This window comes from Martes martes (genome assembly GCF_963455335.1).
Source record: "Martes martes genome assembly, chromosome: 7".
NCBI classification, from domain to species: Eukaryota; Metazoa; Chordata; class Mammalia; order Carnivora; family Mustelidae; genus Martes; species Martes martes.
The window spans coordinates 51936875-51951697 of NC_137894.1; the positions used below are offsets into that span (position 1 = coordinate 51936875).

The window sequence follows — 14823 nt, forward strand, 5'->3', positions numbered from 1 at the left end:
TTCCAGATTAACTCAAAATTTGAATTATAAAGGGGTTCTACCAGGCCCCTTTGGCCTCCAGGGAATTCAGACTAAGGGATCTTATTGTCTACAAAAGCACAAAACTCTGAAAGATGGTCATATCTCCGTAACCTGTGAAGACAGAACATACACCTCAGAGCTCATGAGCTGCTTAGAGGAGCCAAGAGATATGAATATACTGTTGTTTATAAGCTAGGCTTAGAGATGGACAGTTTAGACACGTGTCTACTTCTTAGAGTAACAGACACTAACACTAAATTTCAAAGTCAAATGAGATTATTAAAGGACCCAAATGAATGAAAATGCTGGCAACCTCCATGGCATTAGTGCTCTCTTCTTTCTCTCTACAGGTCAGCCCAGAACAAACCACACAATGGAATCCACTGAATAATTAAATCAGTTTGAAGTGTCAGGATTCATTTTGCAGGGCTGATCATCTGCCAGGATATAGAGTCTCTTCTCTCTGTACTCTTCCTAGTTGTCCATGCAGCCAGTTTCAGGTAACCTTCTCACTGTGGTCACAAGTTTTTACATCCCAAACTTGAACACTCCATACTTTCTTCCTGGGAACCTCTCTCCTTTGTAGATATGACCCTTGCTTCCTTTGCTGCTGTTAAGATGATTGTAAACTTGGAGAAAAAAAAAAAAAACATAAGAGCATTTCCTTTGCTGGATCTTTCTCCTTCACTTACTGGGTGGAACTGAAATGGAACTTTTGGTCTTCATGGCACATGACAGATATGCGGCTATTTGTAAACCCCTACATTATACAACCATCATGAACAAGAAGGTGTATGTTCTGCTGATAGTGACCTCATGATTCTTAGGTCTTCCTTTAGGGCTTCAGGTACTCTGTTGTGAATTTGCCTTTCTGTAGTCCCAATGTGGTGGACAGCGTTTCTTGCGATCTCCCTCTGGTTACTAAGCCTGCCTGCATAGATACCTACAGATTGTCAGTGTTGCCAGTAGTGGGATGATCTCTCTGAGCCGGTTCATGATTGTGCTTATCTCCTACAATCTGTTCTTCATAACCATTAAGAGTCACTCTTCTACCAGAAATCCAAAGTTCATTCCACTTTGATCACATCACAGTGGTGATTCTCTTTCTTGGCCCATACATCTTCACCTGTATCTGTCCCTTCAGCAACCACTCTGTGGATAAATTCCTTGCTGTATTTTACACCATTGTTACCCCATCTTGAACCTAATTATCTACACTGTGAAACAAAGAAATGAAGACAGTCATGAAGAAACTCTGGTATGATTTGATGAGCTCTAGAGAGGTACTTAGATTAAAAATATAATTTAGATAGAAATAAGTTTTTTTTTTAAGTTTTTTTTAAAAAACTTTACATCTTTTAAAAACTGTCATTGATCTATACAGAATAAGTCATATACAAGACTTATAAAAGTCAGACCTTCAAAGATATTTTGAATATAGTACCAACAAAAAAGAAATCAATGCCTTTATATATTTCAAATGATGTTGACTGATCAAAAATATTGTCCAGGGGCGCCTAGGTGGCTCAGTGGGTTAAGCCTCTGCCTTCGGCTCAGGTCATGATCTCAGGGTCCTGGGATCGAGCCCCACATCGGGCTCTCTGCTCAGCGGGGCGCCTGCTTCTCCCTCTCTCTCTGCCTGCTGCTCTGCCTACTTGTGATTCTATCTCTCTCTCTCTCTGTCAAATAAATAAAATAAAATCTTTAAAAAAAATATTGTCCATTAAGAATGCACTTCTATTTGGGGCACCTGGCTGGCTCAGTCATTGGAGTGTGAGACTCTTGATCGCAGGGTTGTAGGTTCGAGCCCCATACTGGATGTAGGGACTATATAAAAATAAAAAAATCTTAAAAAAAAAACCTCACTTGTATTGAGGAGAAATAAATATATGCTTTATCAATGTATTAATATGGTATTGATTGAAAGGGAAAATAAAGTGAAACCCTATCATAAAGTCTATCATTTTTCTGTCCAGTCAGAATGAGCTGGCACTTATTGTGAGCCCACAGTTGTTCTCTGTTTTCTCAATAATATTAGTATTTCAGTCACCATTCACATGTGTAAAAAACTGGTTTTAGTATCTTTGTATATACTGCCAAAGCACACTCATTTTTCTTGTTGTCTCCAAAATGAGGTGTTGTAGATGCTTTTAAGGCTGTTAATATCATCCAATGTTATTTCTATCTGAGAAACCATGTCTCTGACTCAAAATTTAAAAAGGGACAAATTTAGACATACACTAATTTTTTCCTTAAGAATAGTTTGAGTGGCACCTGGGTGGCTCAGTGGGTTAAAGCCTCTGCCTTCGGCTCAGGTCATGATCCCAGAGTCCTGGGATCGAGCCCCACATCGGGCTCTCTGCTCGGCAGGGAGCCTGCTTCCCTTCCTCTCTCTCTGCCTGCTTCTCTGCCTACTTGTGATCTCTGTCTGTCAAGTAAATAAATAAAATCTTTTAAAAAAAAATAATTTTAATTTGAAGTATGTTTAATAATAAACCACATTATGCATGTTATTATTTTATAAGAAATTAATGTAATGGCATTTGGATATTGTCACATCTCTAGTAATTCTCATTGACAAAAGTACAATTCAATGGAATTTCTCTGGCTGTGAACTTGAATAGATTTATTCACAATTTCTCTTTAGTCCTCTCTGTATTATATGACATTAATATATGAGTTAAAAAATAGCAGCTATAGAAAGTTATATTCTATTCTTTTAAGGAATCTGATTGTGCTCAAACGTGGATCCCTAACAACAAAAGAGGATCAATATGTATTTTTAGTAGGGTTTTTGCTCTTTTTATGTATCATATGACATAATCATAAAACTTAAATTTAATGATTATAGAAAACCTTGAAATTTGGGAAGATATTCAAAGTAGTGGCAGCAAATGTGGTTACAGAGAAAAAGAGCATAGGAAAATAATCCTGTGTATTCACTCAATGGAAACAATAAAACTGGAAAAAGTTTTCAGACAAAAATACCCAAAACAAAATAAAATCTTTAAACTTTTTGAAGTCTCTAGAAAAAACAAAAACAAATACAGAGTGCATACAGCAGATGCAGAAATGTTTATTCAAGAATCTTGATAAGAGCAGGGGGAGTCTGACATTTAAGCCAGAGTCTTCTATTTCTCCCAGATTTCTGCTGTGAAATTCTTTGCTATACAGGTGCTGCATCCCATAAGGAGAGGCAGCTCTCACTGTCCCTCCAAGATCCAGAAGTGGAACAAAAAAAATTGTATCCCAAGTAGTAAGTACCAAGGCTAGCCTTGATAACTGGTGGCTCCCACCTACCTTGTTGGCTCTGTCTCCATGGTATGGGATCAGCCCAGGGTGAGCACCTAAGACAAGAGGTGCATGGCAGTCCTGCCTGAGGAGGTGACTTTATTCAGAGAGCAGTGCAGAAAAATCTATGTCCAGGCCCTATTGTTTGACACAGTCAAGGTCACAGCAGAAACATCTTTAATGACCCCACAAAAATAAAACCTATTTTAAAGGAATACTGTGGGGGCACCTGAGTGGCTCAGTGGGTTAAGCTTCTGCCTTCAGCTCAGGTCATAATCTCAGGGTCCTAGAATCGAGCCCTGCATTGGGCTCTCTGCTCAGTGGGGAGCCTGCTTCCCTCTCTCTCTCTGCCTGCCTCTCTTCCTAATTGTGATCTCTCTCTCTCTGTCAAATGAATAAATAAAATCTTTAAAAAATAAAAATAAAGGAATACTATGAAAAACTAAATGTAAACAAATTAGATAACTTATATCAAATGGACAAATGCTTAAAAATATACAATAAGAAATAGAAAATCCTGAGGCACCTCAGTGGCTCAGTTAGTTAAAACTCTGACTCTTGATCTCAGGGTCATGAATTCAAAGCCCATGTTCAGCTCCATGCTGGGCAGCATGGAGCTGAACTTAAAAAAAAAATTTCAAAGACATAAAAATGAAGATATTGTTAGTATTTTTTAATTTTCCAAAGGAAAATTCCATGCTCTGAAGGCTTCACTGGTGAATTCTGCCAAATTTCTAAAGAAGATGTAAGAACAGTTCTTCAAAAAGTCTTCCAGCAAATGGAGAAGGAAACAGTTCACAACTCATTCTATGAGGGCAATTTTACCCTGATATCAAAGCCAGAAAAGACGGCACAAAATAAAAATTATTACAGATGAATATTTCTCATTGATGCAGACTCAACTATATACTACAGCACAGAAACACACTTCAAATATAAAGACAAAGATATGTTAAACATGTAATGAAGGAGAAGAACAAAGTCAGAGAACTGACACTACTCAACTTCAGGACTTACTATAAAGCTATAGGAATCAAGATAATGCAGAATTGACAAATATCAAAAGAATGAAATAGAAGGTCCAGAAATAGACCACATAAATTTAGGCAACTTATCTTTGAAAGGCGGAGAGGCAATGCAATGGAGCAAAGATAAGTCTTTTCAACAAATGGTCTTGAGCAACTGGACAGCTGCAGACCAAAAAACAAACAAACAAACAAAAGAACCTGCACAGACCTTACACTTTTCACAAAATTTAACTCAAAAGGATCACAGACCTACTGTGAAGTGCAAAGTATTAATCCCTTAGAAGATAACATAAGAAAAAATCTAGATGATCTTTAGTGTGGCAATGACCTTTTAGATACAACACCAAAAACACAATCCATGAAAGAAACAACTGACAAGCTGGACTGCACAGAAATTTAGAACTTTTTCTCTGTAAAAGACAATGCCAAGAGAATGAGAAGACAAGTCGTGCTGGGAAAAATATTTGCAAAAGACATATTTGATAAAGGACTGTTTTCTAGTATGTTCAAAGATCTCTTTAAACTTAACAATAAGAAAACAACATGATAAAATAATTGACAAAACATCTGATCAAAAACCTCACTAAAGAATACATACAGATGGCAGATAAACATTTGAAAATATGCTTATCTGCCAACATTATATATCATCAAAGAACTAACAATTAAAAAACAAGATCCACTATAAATGCATTGGAATTAGTAAATCTAAAACACTGATGACATAAAATGCTAGCAAGGATATGGAGCAACACGAACTCTAATCCTATTGGGAATGCAAAATGGTACATCCACTTCAGAAGACAATTTGGCAGTTGCTTGCAAAACTAAATAAACTTTTAACCATTCAATCCAACAACTCTTAATATTCACCCAAATGCACTGGGACAAAAGCCTCCATATTGAGGTTCACAGCAATGTTTTTTATAATTGCCCAAATGTGGAATCAACCAAGATCTCCGTCAAAAGGTCAATGAATAAATAAACAGTGGTACAACCAGACAATGAAATATTATTCAGTGCTAAAAGGAAATAAGCTATCTAGCTACAAAAAGACATGGAAGAGATTGAAATGCATACTACCAGGTGAAAAGAGCCAATGTGAAAAGAATACATTTTGTATGATTTCAACTATATGCCATTCTGGAAAAGGCAAAACTATGCAATCTATAAAATTAGTAGTTTCCAAGGGTTAAGAAAAGGGAAAAGTAAATAGGCAGAGCACAGATGATTTCAAGGCAGTGAAATTATTCTGTATGATACTACAATGTTGAATATATGTCATTATACATTTATGATAACATATACTATGAACAACATCCAAAGTGAACCCCAATGTAAACAATGGACTTTGAGTGATAGTGATATGTCAGTGTGGGTTCACTGATTGGAAGGATTATCACTGTGGTATTGAATGTTGACCATGAGGGAGGTTGTGCATGTGAGGGACTCAGGAGATGCATGGGAACTCTTTGTACACTCCACTCAATTTTTTCATAAGTCTAAAACCACTCTAAAGAAAAAGACTACTTTTTTAAAAAATAAAAAATGAAAGGATAGAAAAATATATACCAAATGAATATGAATCAAAATAAATCCCTAGAGATCATTTTCATATCAAAGTATGTTTCAGAGCAAAGAATATTACCAGGGATAATAATGCCATTTCATGAGTGCCTGGGTAACTCAGTCAGTTAAGTGCCTGCCTTCGGCTCAGGTTGAGATCTCAGGGTCCTGGCATAGAGGCTGCCCCCACCCCAGGCTTTCTGTTCATCAGGGAGTCTACTTCTCCCTCTCCCTCTTTGTCCTCCCCCCACTCATGCTCTCATATGTACTCTCTCTCATTCTCAAATTAAATAAATCTTTTTTAAAATGTCATTTCATATTGAGAAAGAAATTAATTAATCAGGAAGTGGTAACATTTAATTATTTATGTCCCTGATAACGGAACTTTAATACATATGAAGTAAAAACAGAGTTGCAAGGAGAAATAATTTTTCAAAATATAATCAGCAAATTGGAGGGGAGGTCATAAAGAGGATAGAAACACCAGTTGACCCATGAGGTCGACCTGGACAATGGGAGACTCCTCACTCTCTCCTCTCTCCTCAGAATGTGCATTCCACTTGCCTTCCTTGCTCCCAGAAGCTGCTCTGAGATAATGATGGCTTCCCTGGTAAATTCTGCCAAATTTTTTTAGAAAGAGAAATAAGATCAATTCTTCAAAAATTCTTCCAACATGTGTACTGTCCTTGAGAGTGTGATGTGTTGTTGAGACAGTCTGGACAGTACACGTAGCTGAACCCACTTAATGCCTCTATATTAACTTGAAGATTTGGCAGGCAGATACAGAGATCTACTCATCTTGCAGCCACCCATGATGGTGGTTATAGATCACATTAGTTGAGATATGACTTCTCTTGCAACTAGAACTAAAACCTTAATTGAATTCGATGACATAAATCTAGTTAGAGATTAAGATCACAGAAGACATCTTTTTAGTATTTACATGTTAAATGAAAAATAATTTAAAACTTCACTAATGTTTAATGGATAGCTGCTGTATGTGTGATTTTTCTTATCCCCTTGTTCTGATTTCTACAATATGCAAAGGTTATTCTTGACAAGGACTTCCTGAAGAGATGTTCAATAGAAATTATTTTCATAATTCTTGTTCTGCCCAGAATACAGAATAGGAAAATTTCACCCAAGGGATTCTTCTAGTGGTGAACATATGTCAGGCTGAGGGAAAGTGCTTCTACAGAAACTATCTCCACCCAACTGTTGATGTCATCTCAAGCATACATCAGAAGAGAAGAGGAAAAAGCAATCTGGTCTTAGAAAAAAATTGTGTTTGATAAGCTATCTCGTGTTCCCTGTGACTCTCTTCCTTAATTTTTAAAATATCTGTATGTATCTGTATTGCCCATGCCCACCCATGGCAACTTGAGTGTGGCTTGTTCAACTTCTGACCTTTAAAGAGGGTAATACAGTTTTTTCTCCTCCCATCCTATTCCTGTGGGAGCTTCTATGGTCCCTTTAACAAAGGTCACAGACACCACCGTCATGCAGCCCCACAGAGATGTTCTCAGGTCTGCTTTAGAAGATCTCTGTTCTTTGATGGCTACTGGATATTAGCAACTTCCAGCTATCTTGGCTTAAGTGGATCTTGCCATTTAAGAGAATTAAGTTTTTCATATCGGATACAGTATTATATGCTAAGAAAACTTTTAACACAGAAATAGAAGTGAAAACGATTATATATCCAATGAGAAATTATATAAAACTCTATTACTAGAGAAGTAAGATAAAACTACAACCTGAGAGAAAAGGAAGGCATCTTAAGCTAGTAGAAGGAACTTGGACTTTCTCCCTATATGCCTTACTTAGTGTATCTCTCAGGCATTCCATTAAATTCTGAGTCTAAGTTTCTCTTATAAAAACATAAACATTGAGAATCTCACAGTTTCAGGGAAATTGTTATTTAAAAAATCTTAGTGCATGGAGCACTGGGTGTGGTGCATAAACAATGAATTTTAGAATACTGAAAAGAAGTAAAATAAAATAAAATGGAAAAAAAATAAAAAGTAAAAAATAGGGGCACCTGGGTGGCTCAGTGGGTTAAGCCTCTGCCTTCAGCTCAGGTCATGATCTCAGGGTCCTGGGATCAAGCCCCACATCAGGTTCTCTGCTCAGCGGGAAGCCTGCTTCCCCCTCTCTCTGCCTGCCTCTCTGCCTACTTGTGATCTCTGTCAAATAAATAAATAAAATCTTTTAAAAAAAAGTAAAAAATAAAAAATCTTAATGAATAAACTTTGAATTTAGAAAAGCATGAAAAATATGTTGCTGTATTTTTAACTCCTTACAGAGTAAGTCATTTGTCCCCTTTCCCTAATTTTTCAACTTTATTAATCCCAAGGTTATCATTACTACCTTTGTGAAAAAATATCAGCCTTAGAGTTAAGAATTTCAGAGGTGCTTTAATAAAATGTGCTACTGCCTCCTGTAGAGCTTCTTAAAATATGAATAATCCCTTGGACAAAAACAAAAGTGAAAAGTGAAAAAGTTACTAAGCTACTGGAAGACAAGCAAACTTCTTTTTCATCTGTATATCCTATAGGGTTGCTAAGAATGTACTTGTTAATTTAGAGAAAATTAAAAAAGATTAGGCATTTTTTTTAAAAAGATGGTACTGTGTATTTTACTTATGTAAGGTAGTTGGCTGGTCACTAAGATGGCCTCTGGTAAGCTTTGTACAATTTACTGCTTTATGTTGCATATTAATGAACAAAGAAGGGAAATAACTGGAAGTTTGGAAGGCTCTATGCATGCTAATTTCAAATACAAAGCAATGCCCTTAATTTCACAAATTGAATTGCAATTCTTCAAACAACAAAATTCTGTGTAAACACAAAATCAATGAAGAGAGGAAATTAGTTTGTGGTGGCCTTTTATAACTTTTGGACCATGCAACAATTCCTATTTTCCTTTCTATTTCTTAAAACATTTTCATCACTCAAAATAAACCTCATACCAGTTCTGCAGGAAGTCTGCTTAAGATCTCTCTTCCTCTGTCCTTCCTCCTACTCATGCCCTCTCTCTCTCTCTCTCTAAAATAAATATGTAATTCTTTTTTTTAAAAGATGTTTTAAAAGCTCTATAATAAAAACACGAACAACTGAATTTTAAAATGAACAAAAGATATGAAATGACATTTCTCTCCAGAGAATGAACAGGTGGCCAACCAGAAACCACATGAAAAGATGCTCAACATTATTAGTCACTAGAGCAAGGCAAATCAAAACCAAAATGTGGGGCACTGGGGTGGCTCAATGGGTTAAGCATCTGCCTTCAGCTCAGGTCACGAACCCAGGGTCCTGGGATGGGGCCCCACATGGGGCTCCTTGCTCTGCAGGGCATCTGCTTCTCCTTCTGCCCCTCCTACCACTTATTCTCTCTCTCAGATGCTCTCAAATAAATGAATAAGTTCTTTAAAAAATGTGATTTCCCTTCACACTCATTAGATTTTCCATAATAAAAAATAATAAAATAACAAATGTTGGTGAAGATATGAAGAAATTAGGATGTTCGTACATACTGCTGGTGGGAATATAAAATGGTGCAGTCACGGTGGAAAAGTTTGGTTATTCCTCAAAATATTAAACATGAATTTACTATATGACCCTGCGGTTCTATTTAAGAGAATTGAAAACAGGTGTTCAAACAAACAAACAAACACTGTGCACAAATGTTTACAGAAACAATATTCACAATACCCAAAAGGTAGAGACAAAGCAAATGTTTGTCAGCAGATAAATGGATAAGCAAAATGTGGTATAGTCAAACAATGGAATATTTTTCAGCCATTAAAAGGAATGAAAAAACATTAAAAACATTATGCTACATGAAAGAAGCCACTTCCATTTATATGAAATGTCCAAAATAGTCAAATCCATAGAGACAGAAAGATTTATAGTTGCCATGAGATGTGAGGAGAAGGGGATTGAAACTGTCTATTAACTGGTATGAGGTTTATTTGGGGTGATGAAAATGTTTCAAGAAATAGAAAAGAAAATAGGAATTGTTGCATTGTCCAAAAGTTATAAAAGGCCACCACAAACTAATTTCCTCTCTCCATTGATTTTGTGTTTACATAAAAGAAGAAACTGAAATTCAGTATGTTAGAAATGTTGAAAGAAGATCTCAGTTGGTTTCCAACTGTGGGCAATTGGAAACAATCTTCGTTATCAGGCACAAGGGGCTTCTAAGAATTCATTTATTCAATTAGCTTTCACTGACCACCTACTGAAAATACCCAATATATACTAGATACTGTGTCAAGTTCTGGCATAGAACTTCCACCTGTCTTCAGGAAGTATACTCCTTAGTGAAAGAATTGGACATTAAATAATCAATCACTGGTGTTTCCAGTTATGTTACATATATACTTGAAAAACTGTATTCTCTATTATTGGTTTAAAAAATATGATAAACATCCATAGACCCAACATATATAGCTTAGTGTGGTTACATTTTTGATAATTATTATTTTCAATTATTGTATTTTACCACTTGACCTGCTTAAGATAGAACATTATTTTTCAATGCCCGTCAATAAATCTGTCCTGTTTTGTTGTTTGCTATACATAAAACATTGTTCAAAAGCTTGCATACTTGAAATCATTTTTCTTTAATCGTGATATATTTGAAAGATAGATTTGGAAACGTATCTCCATTGTTGCCACCCCTCTTTGTATGCTACTATCAAGAAGTCAGATTTTCTCTCTTATTTAAGTTACTTCAGTTATTTTTTTTTTTTAAAGATTTTATTTATCAGATAGAGATCACAAGTAGGCAGAGAGGCAGGCAGAGAGAGAGGAAGGGAAGCAGGCTCCCTGCCGAGCAGAGAGCCCGATGCGGGGCTCCATCCCAGGACCCTGAGATCATGACCTGAGCCGAAGGCAGAGGCTTTAACCCACTGAGCCACCCAGGTGCCCCTACTTCAGTTATTTTGATAGGAGGCTCAGAAGATACTCTATTTTAAATACCTAATAATATTATTAGGATATGCCTTGGAATTAATCATCTGGGGCCAAATTTCCCAACTTTACTAGAAGCTATTTCATTATGTATATTCTGGTCTTTTACTTCTGACACATTAATATGAGTTTGAAAAGTTAATTCTATTATGTTGTCTCATTTAAAAATTATACAAATATTGAATATCATTTGCCTCGCTCTATATGACTTTCTCTCTGAAAAGTTTCTACCTTTCTATTAGGTGTTATTTTCTTGGTTCTTTTCATCTTTATTTCTTGTGATCTTCATTGTAATTTTGGCCATTCAGCTCTCTTTTGAGTACCTAGTAGTTTATTAGTCATTTCTGAAATGATCTTGTCTTATTCAAATATTGTTTTGGGTGTAAGTTGCTTCTTACTTCTTATTTACAAATTATTAGTCATTTCCAGTCAGAGATCTTGAATTTCTGATTCAGATGTTCTTCTATATCTTGTACTGTAGATTTAATGACATTTCATTTATGATGGAATATTATCATAAATTTTTCTCTGCTTCATGGCTAGAATCATTATCAGCATATGCCCAGGTTGTAACAGAAACAGATTTTAACAGTAAATTAAACTGACATTTCAGGTTACCACATGAAAAGGTACCTACATACTCATATATATACATAACCCTCAAGAAATTTTCTACATGGGGAATTTTTCTTAGAAAGACTTTAGATGTTTAGTCTCAAAAGGAATGTTTATCTTAAAGCTACAAGATATAAGATCATCATTTTTTTCCAAACATGAAAGGAGGAAACATTATGGAAGTTTTTTCAATCTACTTCTAGACTATAAATGAGAAATACAATATGAAATACATAAGGAGGGGAATTCCATCTCAATATAAAAATAAAATTTCAAAATCCAAAGCTGCAAAACACATGGTTGTATTTTGTGTGTTGGTGAACTGTCAGGCCAGCCAGCTTAAAAACACAGCCTTCATGCTTGAACATGGAGTGGTGTTCAGTACTACATTTTATCCATGGTTGAGTAATACTACATATGAATTCCTTCCCTTTACCATTTACAAAATCCCATCCTAGTTCTATTTTCTTTAATGAATGTTACTCCTTAATTCATGTCCTTCTAATGTCAGCACACATTTAAAGGAAATAGTTAAAAGCAAAGTTGAGAGGAAGAAAATTTAACTTTTCCCTCTTAGAAAACAGATCCTCACATGATGTCAAATACTATTAACTGTTTAACTATTTTTGTCCACTTTATTGTTTTCTGTGTAGTTGAATATCAGATAATATTTAATCTATGCCAAAAATTATATCCAAGTAACAGAGTCTATCTGTTAACATAAGTAATAAAGGAAAGAAAAAAGCAACAGCACACTTGAATCAACTTAAAAACAAACCTACTTTGCTTGCCAAAAATAAGGTGTAAGAACCAATCATTCTCTTTATATGAGAATATGTTCCAACCAGATAACACAGAAAATTTTTTACACACAGTACTGTGATTTCAAATTCATAAAACTTTCCAAGATTCTATGGACTATTCAAAATGAAAGTCACGCAAAATGTGTATTTTCAGTATTGTAAAATTTTAAGATATGCAAAATAGTTTTTTATATATACACATATATATGTATATATATGTGTATACATATATATGTATATATGTGTGTGTGTGTATATATATATATATATTTATTTATTTTCACACTATTGGCCATTAACATGGAATAAACTACCCAAGCAGTTTTTGAACTGCTGAAATAAAGAAAATTAACTGTTTTAAGATACTATATAACCCTTAACATTTATGCATACAGTATTAATTTTAGAAGGCACCACTTGGTTTTCTCATGAATTATTTAGGAGATCATTCTCAAATTCAGGACTTGACTATGCAGTCTTTTCATTGCCATCTTCATGTCCTTGTTCCTCAGTGTGTAGATAACAGGATTCAGAATGGGTGTAATCATAAAGTCCAAAATGGCAAGAAATTTATCCACTGACACAGTAGGAAATGGCCACACATAAACAAAGATGCATGGTCCAAAGAACAAAACCACCACGGTGATGTGAGCTGACAGAGTAGAAAAGGCCTTAGATAAACCACCTGAGGAACGTTTCCATACAGTGATCAAGATGAAGATATAGGAGATAAGCAATAAGACGAAGGTGCCCATGGAAATAAACCCACTGTTGGCAGTAACCATGAATTCCATTCTGTAGGTGTCCGTGCAGGCAAGTTTGATAAACCAAGGAAGGTCACAGTAAAAGCTATCTATCTCATTAGGACCACAAAAAGGCAAATGGACAACAAAAGCTAACTGGGCCACTGAATGTATGAGGCCAATAGCCCAAGCACCAGACAGAAGCAAAATGCACATCTGTGGGCTCATGATTGTCAGGTAGTGGAGGGGCTTACATATGGCCACATATCTGTCCAAGGCCATGGCGACCAGCATCACCATCTCTGATCCACCCAGGACATGAAGGACAAATATCTGGATAACACATCCCTGAAAGGATATGGTTTTGTGTCCTGAGTGCAGATCAGATATCATCTTAGGAACCGTTAAGGTAGAAAGACACAAATCAATAAATGAGAGATTGGCTAAAAGGAAGTACATGGGGGAATGTAAGTAAGGGTCAAAGGTCACTGTAAACACTACAAGGAGGTTTCCCAAGACAATCGTTACATAAAACACTGTAGAGAAGGCAAGAAGAAAATTCTGCACTGGTCTATAGGTAGCAAGTCCCAAGAATACAAATTGAGTCACTTCAGAGTAATTTGCTTCATACATTGGCTTTGCCTGGTGAACCTAAAAGACCAAACCAAATAATGAAGGAAGAATTTATCAAAAATTATTATTTAAAAACAGATGTGAGCTTTTATTAAGAATGCTTAGTGAAATAAGTTAATCAGACAAAAACAATTATCACATGATCCCCCTGATATGAGGAAGTTGAGAGGCAACATGGGGTGTTTGGGGGATAGGAAAGTAATAAATGAAACAAGACGGGATCAGGAGGGAGACAAACCATAAGAGACTCTTAATCTCACAAAAAAAAAACCTGAGGGTGGCGGGGGATACGGGGGTAGGGAGAGGGTGGTGGGGTTATGGACATTGGGGAGAGTGTGTGATATGGTGAGTGCTGTGAAGTGTGTAAACCTGGCGATTCAAAGACCTGTACCCCTGGGGCCAATAATACATTATATGTTTATAAAAACATTTAAAAATTAAAAAGAAAAAAGAAGAATGGTTTTAAGAAATCTTCAGTAATAGCCATAAGATATTTTCTTAAAAACATCATTTAAAAAAAAATTTGTAAACATTAACATTTTTTTTAAATGTATTAATTTATCCATTCAGCTAATATACATAGAGACGATAATGTAATTATCCTATTGAGGATCTACCATATGACTGGTACTATGAGAAGTTTTGAGGTAAAAAACTGATCTTGACTTCAGGAAGCTTACAGGTTAATGGTGGAACTAGACACTAAATGTTTTAAATACAGATAGAACTCTGATAATAGATTAAAAGGAAAAGAATAGAGTACCATAAGAACCATATGACTCATTCAAGTGGTGATTGTTCAGATTCTGCTTAACAAGGAATTAGTACTGAAAAGTAGAGTCCATTCTATGGGAACACCATGTCCAAAGATAGTGAGACAGGAAGGTTAGCAAAGCAAGAGGATGAAATTGAAATCAGGCTGGATGAATAATTGTAATAGGCCAGACAGGATGGAAGCTTTTATCCATGAATTGTACTTTGTCTTACATCCTAAGAGCAATAGAAAATTATTGGGGATTTTAAGGAGTAGCTTGATATATTTCTGCTGTCAGTCACCAAAGCTTCAACGCAAAGAACTGAATAAAAACCATAAGGTAAACTTAGTTATCTCTCAGGAGATTATTGAGGAATCATATATCAGTGTGGACAA

General features: G+C 35.7%; 1 protein-coding gene and 1 pseudogene across 2 annotated transcripts; one reads left to right on the plus strand and one right to left on the minus strand.

Annotated features, from left to right (window-relative positions):
- Window positions 1-505: 505 nt before the first annotated feature.
- Window positions 506-1325, plus strand: LOC308346647 (olfactory receptor 4K17-like; annotated as a pseudogene). Its single transcript has one exon. The product of its transcript is annotated as an olfactory receptor 4K17-like (transcript).
- An 11409-nt stretch (window positions 1326-12734) lies between these two features.
- On the minus strand, window positions 12735-13673 carry LOC308346798 (olfactory receptor 4F6-like; the record flags this gene model as incomplete). The annotated part of the gene is made up of 1 exon (XM_080809842.1): window positions 12735-13673. The coding sequence occupies one exon, from the start codon at window positions 13671-13673 to the stop codon at window positions 12735-12737; it is 939 nt and encodes a 312-aa protein (XP_080665968.1).
- Window positions 13674-14823: the final 1150 nt, after the last annotated feature.